Source organism: Salvia hispanica, chromosome 3, assembly GCF_023119035.1.
Source record: "Salvia hispanica cultivar TCC Black 2014 chromosome 3, UniMelb_Shisp_WGS_1.0, whole genome shotgun sequence".
Classification (NCBI taxonomy): Eukaryota; Viridiplantae; Streptophyta; class Magnoliopsida; order Lamiales; family Lamiaceae; genus Salvia; species Salvia hispanica.
Window position 1 is genome coordinate 952763 of NC_062967.1, and position 8589 is coordinate 961351.

General features: G+C 37.8%; 1 protein-coding gene across 1 annotated transcript; it reads right to left on the reverse strand.

Moving 5' to 3' along the window:
• Nucleotides 1-4329: 4329 nt before the first annotated feature.
• Nucleotides 4330-5877, reverse strand: LOC125214497 (putative late blight resistance protein homolog R1B-14). Its single transcript, XM_048115546.1, has one exon. The coding sequence runs from the start codon at nucleotides 5875-5877 to the stop codon at nucleotides 4330-4332; it is 1548 nt and encodes a 515-aa protein (XP_047971503.1).
• Nucleotides 5878-8589: the final 2712 nt, after the last annotated feature.

Sequence of the window (8589 nt, forward strand, 5' to 3'; positions counted from 1 at the left end):
ATTCCGATCTAGACATGTAGTATACTATTTAAGTGAATAAGAAATGGAAGACTTTTTGTAAACACAATATTTGCGGACAATTGTATTATTATGCCATGCGCATCGATATTGTAACGCTTTACATGGTAATTAGTTTTTATATTGTGTGAATTTGTTAGAATTCTGAATAAATTATGATTCCGATCTAGACATGTAGTATACTATTTAAGTGAATAAGAAATGGAAGACTTTTATAAACACAATATTTGAGGACAATTGTATTATTATGCCATGCGCATCGATATTGTAACGCTTTACATGGTAATTAGTTTTTATATTGTGTAAATTTGTTAGAATTCTGAATAAATTATGATTCCGATCTAGACATGTAGTATACTATTTAAGTGAATAAGAAATGGAAGACTTTTTGTAAACACAATATTTGCGGACAATTGTATTATTATGCCATGCGCATCGATATTGTAACGCTTTACATGGTAATTAGTTTTTATATTGTGTAAATTTGTTAGAATTCTGAATAAATTATGATTCCGATCTAGACATGTAGTATACTATTTAAGTGAATAAGAAATGGAAGACTTTTATAAACACAATATTTGAGGACAATTCTATAATTATGCCATGCGCATCGATATTGTAACGCATTAAGATGAATTGGATTCTCATACATTGACAGAAAAAATGGGCAAAATAAAAAAAGACTGCAACTTGTTATTAACGAACAAGTGGGAAAATCCTAATACCAACTGATTCATCCATTAAATTGACGAGCTAAGTTTGTGCACTTTCCGGTGATTATTAGTGAAATATAAGGTTCAATTAATAATTTAATATCTTAAAGTTCTTCAAACTATCATAAAATTATTTATTTTAATATAATTTTGAGTAGTTTATTAATAATATTATTATGCCAGAGTAAATGTAAATTAATACTAGTACTCCTCTGTCCCATTAGAAATGAAACGTTTTTCTTTTTGGTCTGTCCAATTAAAAATAAAACATTTCTAAAAATAGAAATAATACTCTCTCTACTTTTTCTTCTATCATACTTTACTCTCTCTCCGTTAACTCACAAAACAACACTATATAAAATCATGTGCCGAAAAGTAAATGTTGCATTTTTAATGGGCCGGAGGGAGTATTTGATAGTAGTATTATTTTTCTATCAATTTGTCAGTTGCTGATATATATGGGTCGGGGCTTGTTGGAAGGTGAATGGGCTGCAGTTGATGTTGTTGATGGGCTGGCTGGTTGGGCCAACTCTGATGCATCGTGGCCCAAGCCCATTTCACTCGGTCCACTAAGATAAGTGAAGACTGCACTCACACACTAGAATTTGGTAGAGAATTTTCTAAGGCATGTTAGTTTAGTGTCAAAAGAAATTTTTGGAACATCAGCTAGTGAACATAGATTTTCGCTTTAAAATTATTTTCAAATCTTGGCTCAACAATTCTCAAATGTATACTACTATATCATAGTCACTCTGAATATATTTCATCACATATTATCATGAACTAGCTCTAAGTTAAACATATGATTTGTTCACCAAGAAAAAATATGAACATCAGATGATTAATTAGATACTCACAGTCAATCATTGAATTATTCCATTCCAATATTCCAGACAAATTTATCAACTAGGAATGAATTTAAGCCAAATTTACTTACCATACATGTCACTTCTATTTTTGTGCCATTAAACACTTTAGGCTCAACTTTGCAAGACAATTTGCCCTTTTTTCTTCTCCCAACTGCAATTTCATTCCATTTGACCAGAAATTAATCAGCTAAATAAAGCTAGATTAACAATTAAAGTAGTATATATCAATTACCCCTCATCCAATATATCAATCACAAATTTCCTATTTCGCCCAACATAATTTTGAAATTCTTTTTAAATATAAAATCTGCCCAATTATATCCTTTTTAAATATAGAGTGAATTACATAAACGGTACCTGATCTTTCACTTTCGCACGTAAATGGTACCTGATCTTTATTTTATATCGTTTTTGGTACCCAGTGACAAAAATAACCCTAGGTACCAAATATGTGATTTTTTTTCATGGAGGATATTTTTGGAAATTTCAATTAAATAGTACCAAATATGTGATTATTTTTTCTTCCTTTCACATTTCTCTTTTTCTTCTTTAATTTCTTCTTCTTTATTTTTTATTCATTTTCTTCTTTCTTTTTGTATTGTATCTTCCTATCTTTTTTCTTTTTTTCTCCTTAGTTTATGTTTCTCCATCCTTCTTTTTTCTTTTTTCTTCTTTTTTTTTAGTGTTTTATACATACATTTAATTACATTAATAATATAAATAAAAAAAATACCTAATTAAATTAATTATTTAAAGTAATTAAATCAATTGAATATTTTTTATTAAATTATTTTATACTCATTTTAAGGTTGAAACACCTAACTAAAAATATTCAACTTTTTATATCATTATGAATACAATTCACAATGTTAAATTTTTATTAAGGCTATATTGATTATTAACAAATTTTTTAATGTATAATAATAATAATAATAATAATAATAATAATAATAATAATAATAATAATAATTGTTATTAGTACATAGTATTATAACAATAATAATTAAATATAATTGAATGATATTAAAAATGAATTAATTATTAATTTATAACATCAAAATAATAATATTAATATTGATTAATAATAATAATAGTATAAAGAATTAAGAGAATGAGAGAAGATATTATAATATCACTTTTGGTACTAATTTTTTGTATGCCCAAAATACCCTTTATGACATAAATGTGAAAATATATTTGTTTAAGGGGTATTTTGGGAAGAAAATTGCATCAGGTACCAAAAATGTGATTTATAGGTACCAAAAACGATATAAAATAAAGATCAGGTACCGTTTACGTGCGAAAGTGAAAGATCAGGTACCATTTATGTAGTTCACTCTTAAATATAAAATCTGCCCAACTTAAAATAAGAGATGGCCCAACAGATATGGAGTACACAAATAAGTAAGAGAGAGAAGATACTGGATTATAAATCGGGATTCAAAGGATGATACTTCTCCAGTATAGGTTCCAAAAAGATTACAACATTGTCTTTCTGATGAAAACCTTGATTTAGAATTTAGAAAATCATCAAATTTAAATCATCTCACTTCATGCTAATACCCTTTAAAGATAGAACAAATTAAGACAAACATCTTGTAATTATAAATATGAGTTGCCTAATGAAAGGCGATTAAAATGAACTTGACTAACCATATCATTCTTAACCTTTGACGCCAATGCCACGTACCTTTTGGATCTCTTGGACACACTTGAGAAGAGACACTTTAATGGCATTTTATAAAACTTAATTAGTTTTCAAAGACCCTTTTATAAAAGATTATTAGTACAAGTTAATTAGCTTAAGAATATGCAAAGAATTATATGCAGTGATTCTACTAGGAATATGCATTCTATTCTAGGGGTTCGTTGGAATGAAACACTAAATTCTCGAATCAAGATTTGGGGTTTTCAACGAAACCCAAAAAATCAATTACTTGGAACTAATTAATGAGGGAAATAATTAATTACTAGTTCTGAAGATTCAATCATTTTCAAATAATTAATAGGAGGACTAATTATTTCATTAAATCCTGAAATCTAAAATCATACTGAACGCATCATTATAAATCTTAAAATCGGCCCAACTTAAGAAAAGAGGTGGCCCAACACTGAAGAAATGGAGTAGTAGTACTACTTTACAAATAAGAAAGAGAAAAAAAAATACTGAACTATAAATAGGAATTCAAAGGATGATGCTTCTCCGTTCCAAAATCATCAAATTTAACTCATCTCATTTCATGGTAATAAAGGTGGAACAAATTAAAAAAGACAATCATCGATCCTTGTAATTATAAATATGAGTTGCCTAATGAAAGGCGAACTAAATGAACTTGGCTAACCTTATCATTCTTCAACTTTAAGGCCAATGCCACGTTCCTCCGTGATCCGTTGGACACACTTGAGAAGAGATTCGTTTGCACGATCAACCTCAATTAGCTTAAGATAAAATGTGCCAATGGCATTTGGAATATCATTCAGCTTACGACAACCTTTAAGTACAAGGCGCTTTAGTTGAAAGAATTGGTGTTCTTTAGCAACCAAATTCTTGATATCAGATTCCTCAATTAGCAAATAACACAGTTCAGCAAACACTTTTCGTTCGTCCACGAACTCTTCATTAGTGTCCCATGTATCGCCTTCAAAGGCATGATCTCTCAGTTTGAGCACTTCAAGTTGGGGCAGAGCTGCAATAGCTTTCATATCATCCCAAGGAAATCGCCAACCACTCAAGGCTTAGCTTTTCCCTGAAGAAGAGAACCTTTCTTCACAACTAGTGTCAGTTTCTCAAGCTGAGACAAAAGCACAAGATTGTGGAGCTGATAGTCTTGTTGATATCTGTCTCCAAAATATGTGATTGCCAGCTTTTTCACATTGCATATCAATTTCATCATCTCTTCTTTGCATATCAGCTTTTTCACAACAGACAGTGTAAGCAGCATCTTCAGAGCAGGAGAAGTTGTTTCTTCTGGATGTGCCAAGAGATCGAAGAAGGAGACAAGATGCGTCAAAAGTGGCAGCATCCAGATCTCTAATGGTAGATATACCTCATCCCTTGAGTATATGTATTTCCTTGATCTCTTGTTGGGACGGATGATCAACGACCGAAGATTCTGCAATTTGGATATGGCTGATGGAACCTCCATTGCACATCCGAAAGCAAGGTACCTCAAGTGGAAGAGGTCGAACACAGAAGTAGGGAGTGCATATGCATCTGTATCAACCACATCCAACACCCTTAGCAATTTGAACTTGCGCAGACCGCGTAATGAGCTTTCATTACGATGGAAGCTTATAATGGTACGCAGGGTTGAGGCATACACTCTTGCAACCTCCCTCAGATCAAGATGAGAAATACTGATCCGCCGCTCATAATTCTCATCTAGAGCCTTTATTTTGAACACGTCACGTACCAAATCATGGACAATGCAACTTTTGATTCCACCATTGGACTTGATGGCTGTGGTGGAAGCCAAATTTTTGCTCACGATTTCCTTCACATATTGTTCAGCGTTATATTGAGTAGTAGCAAATCCTTCAGCCATCCATAACTTAGCAAGCACGGAGACTCGAAGTTCATAATCATCATGGAAGCCACACATGTATAAGAAACAAGACCTCAAAGGATGAGACAATTCGGCATAACTCAAAGACATTGTAGATTGAAACTGTGCGTCTTCCACGATAAGTGAACGTATGTTTTGTGCAACTTCCTCCCACGAGGATTGAGTCTGGTCTCGTGGAGACAATATACGAGCAACTACAACAATTGCAAGGGGCATCCCCTTGCAACCTTTGGCAATATCCTTTCCGATCTTCTCCGACTCAGATGGACAATCTTTGCTACCAAACACCTTTTGCTTCAAAAGAGACCAACTTACATGCTCATCCATGAGACCCATCTTGTGAGCATTATGGGAATAGAAAATCAAATTGTCATTCCTTGTGGTTATCAAAATCCAACTCCCATCACTCTTTTCTTCTTTGGGAAATACCTTGCTTATGTCTTCCATAGTTTTTTTACTCCATAGATCATCCAGCACAATCAGGTACTTGTTGTTCATCAAGATTTGGCGTAACTTGTGTTCCGTTGTGTCACAATCATTCACAAGTCCTTTTTCGATTTGATTCTCCAAGGAGAGTAAGAGCTCTTCATAGACAGTTTCAATTTGATAGTTCTGGGACACAGTGATCCAGACACGAACAGGAAAGTGGTTGACAACTTGGTCATCATCAAAAACAGCTCTGGCAAGAGTTGTCTTTCCAATACCACCCATCCCCGTGATTCCAATGAAGTATTCAATCCAAGGGGATTTGAAGAGCATAACTCTTAATTTGTCCACCTGCTTCTCCAGACCAACAGCAGCTGGTGTGGGTGTTGGAGATGACTCAAGAAGAATCTTATTCCTATCGACAGCTGCTGTGGTCGTTTGTTATGACATCCCTTATCTGATCGGTCAATACCTGCACACAAGAAACACAAGCCTTGGTTATCCGGCGCCCAAGAGGCTTGGGTCGGCGGTAATTTCCGGCGAAGGGGAGGCTGAGCGCGAGAGAGGTTCTCGACGGCAGCTTAGGGTTAGGTTTCTTGCTGTACGCTCCAAACTTGGGCCAAAATAATGATTTCATAGATAGCTCAATGTTAATGACGTGGCCCTATTTATACTAAGACCCTAGGGTTGGTTCGACCTAACCTATATATCCGGGAAAGAACCAACTAAGAAAACCCGGACGGAGCTTATAACACGCTCGACTCAATTACAATGCCAACAGAAATACGTTCATAAATAAATAACAAAAACATGAAAAAGAAGTAAAGTTCTATCTAAGGAATTAGTCGCTACTTAGCGACGTAATTCGCAAACTTCTGCGGCGGCTTGATTTGGTCCCTTGGTCGCAAGGCTCTGGCCGTCGTGCTTTCTGGTTGCACTTGCACTCTTGGCTCAGCCTCACGATCTACCCTTGCTTCTTCTTCTGTCTCCTCGTCATCGCCGGTGGGCTCTTCAGTTGGTTTTCTCAAGCTATCCTTATCAACTCTCCCCTCCTTAACAACTTCCTTGACCTCAAGGGAGAGGTTAGGAAAGCGCTTCCTGATCGTGTCCAGCGGCTCCCACGATGGTGCGTCTGTCCCGTCCGACCAACGTACCAACACATGATCGCTTGGTTTGCCATCATGCCACATCACCTGCGAATCAATAAAGGCCACCGGGTATACAATCGGCCTGGCTCCCACAAAGTCAGACGGCAGCTCCACTGTTCTGGATTCGTCATCTCCTGCTATGAACTCCCGCAGCAAGCTAACATGGAAGACGTCATGTATCCTGCTCCCTTCCGGTAATCGCAGCCGGTAGGCAACTGGTCCGACGCGCTGCAATACTTCAAATGGACCATAGAAACGTCGAGCAAGCTTTGCGGAAAGTGGTTTGGCGACCGAATGCTGGCGGTACGGTTGTAGCTTTAGCCACACTAGATCGCCCACTTCAAATTCCACGTGCCGACGGTGTTTGTTCGCCGTTTCTCTCATCCGTTGTTGTGCTCGTTCTAGATTTGCTCGTAGCTCCACAAGGAGGCTGCCCCGTTGCCGAATCAAGTCTGCTACCTTTGGCGGCGTCGCGGCAGAAGGGGGTGATGCCACCAACAACGGAGGATCACGACCGTACAAGGCGCGGAACGGAGACGTGCCTAAGGCAGCATTGTGGAAGCAGTTGAGTGCCAGTTCGGCCCACGGAAGGAAATTGCACCACTTGGATGGACGGTCTGCTGTAAATGCTCGCAGGTACTGTTCCAACCCACGATTCCGCACCTCTGTCTGTCCGTCGGATTGCGGGTGGTAAGCTGTCGAAAAGTGCAGCTTAGTACCGCTTAAGCGGAGCATTTCCTCCCAAGTAGCATTCAAGAAAATCGAATCCCTGTCGGAGACGAGGGTCTTTGGGAAACCATGGTGGCGGACCACCGTATTAATAAATAGGTGTGCTACTCGCAAAGCGTCAAATCGCGTTGGTAGTGGAGCAAAATGGGCATACTTCGAGAGGCGGTCCACCACCACCATAATTGTCGTATAGCCGCGAGACGGCGGTAGGCCCGTAATGAAGTCCATGGAAACGTCCTCCCAAACTTGTGTGGGGATCGGGAGAGGCTGCAGCAACCCCGCAGGCTTTTGAGTAGAGTATTTAGTGGATTGACAGATAGCACATGAGTCCACAAACTTCTTCACATCCTTGCGCATATTCGGCCAGTAAAAGCCTGCAGATAACAGCTTGAAAGTTCTTTCATGGCCGGGGTGGCCCGCCAAAGGGGTGGAGTGATGTTCGGTGAGTAACGGCCCCTTCAATTTGGAGTTTGGGCTGAGAAGAAGGCGGCGGTGGTAATAGACAAGTCCGTCCACATAAGAAAGATGGGGTGGGGCTGCCCCGCTGGTAATCTCCACCACCAATGCCTTCAAATCATGTAGTTCTGCCGTTTCAACTCGTAGCAGTTCCACAATTTTGGGTACCGGCTGAGCTATAGCTGTAGTTAATGTGCAGCAAAAAAAAGTTTAATTATGTTTTTTGTTTAGAGTGTCATTAGTAGGTTGGCTGATTATGACACTAGTCATTAATTCTCTAGCATGTGTTTTCATTTCCTAGAAAAAGTGTCTCGTATTCCATCTTTAATTAGTAGAGATGGAGAGTCTTTTGTAAGTTGAACCATTTTTTCATCTATCTAATTATCAGACTTTCTCCCCTGAAAACTCATCTCCATAAGAACTCCTAAAACAGAGACTATACAACCATCATCTCAATCAAAAAACAAAGGAGAAATTCTAGTGCCAACGATCCAACAATAGCAGCCAAGTACGCTGCCCCTTCGGCGACCTCCAGTAGCTGAGCTGAGATGGTACCTTCATCAGCGGCGGTCAGTTCGGCGCTCTCTCCTCGGCGTGATAAGGCATCCGCTGCTTTGTTAGTCGATCCCTTCTTGTATTCGATGCTAAATTTATACCCCATCAG

Bases quoted from the DNA above. Each gene is read 5' to 3' on its own strand.
- LOC125214497 (XM_048115546.1), bottom strand. From the start codon at position 5,877: ATGGGTGGTATTGGAAAGACAACTCTTGCCAGAGCTGTTTTTGATGAT.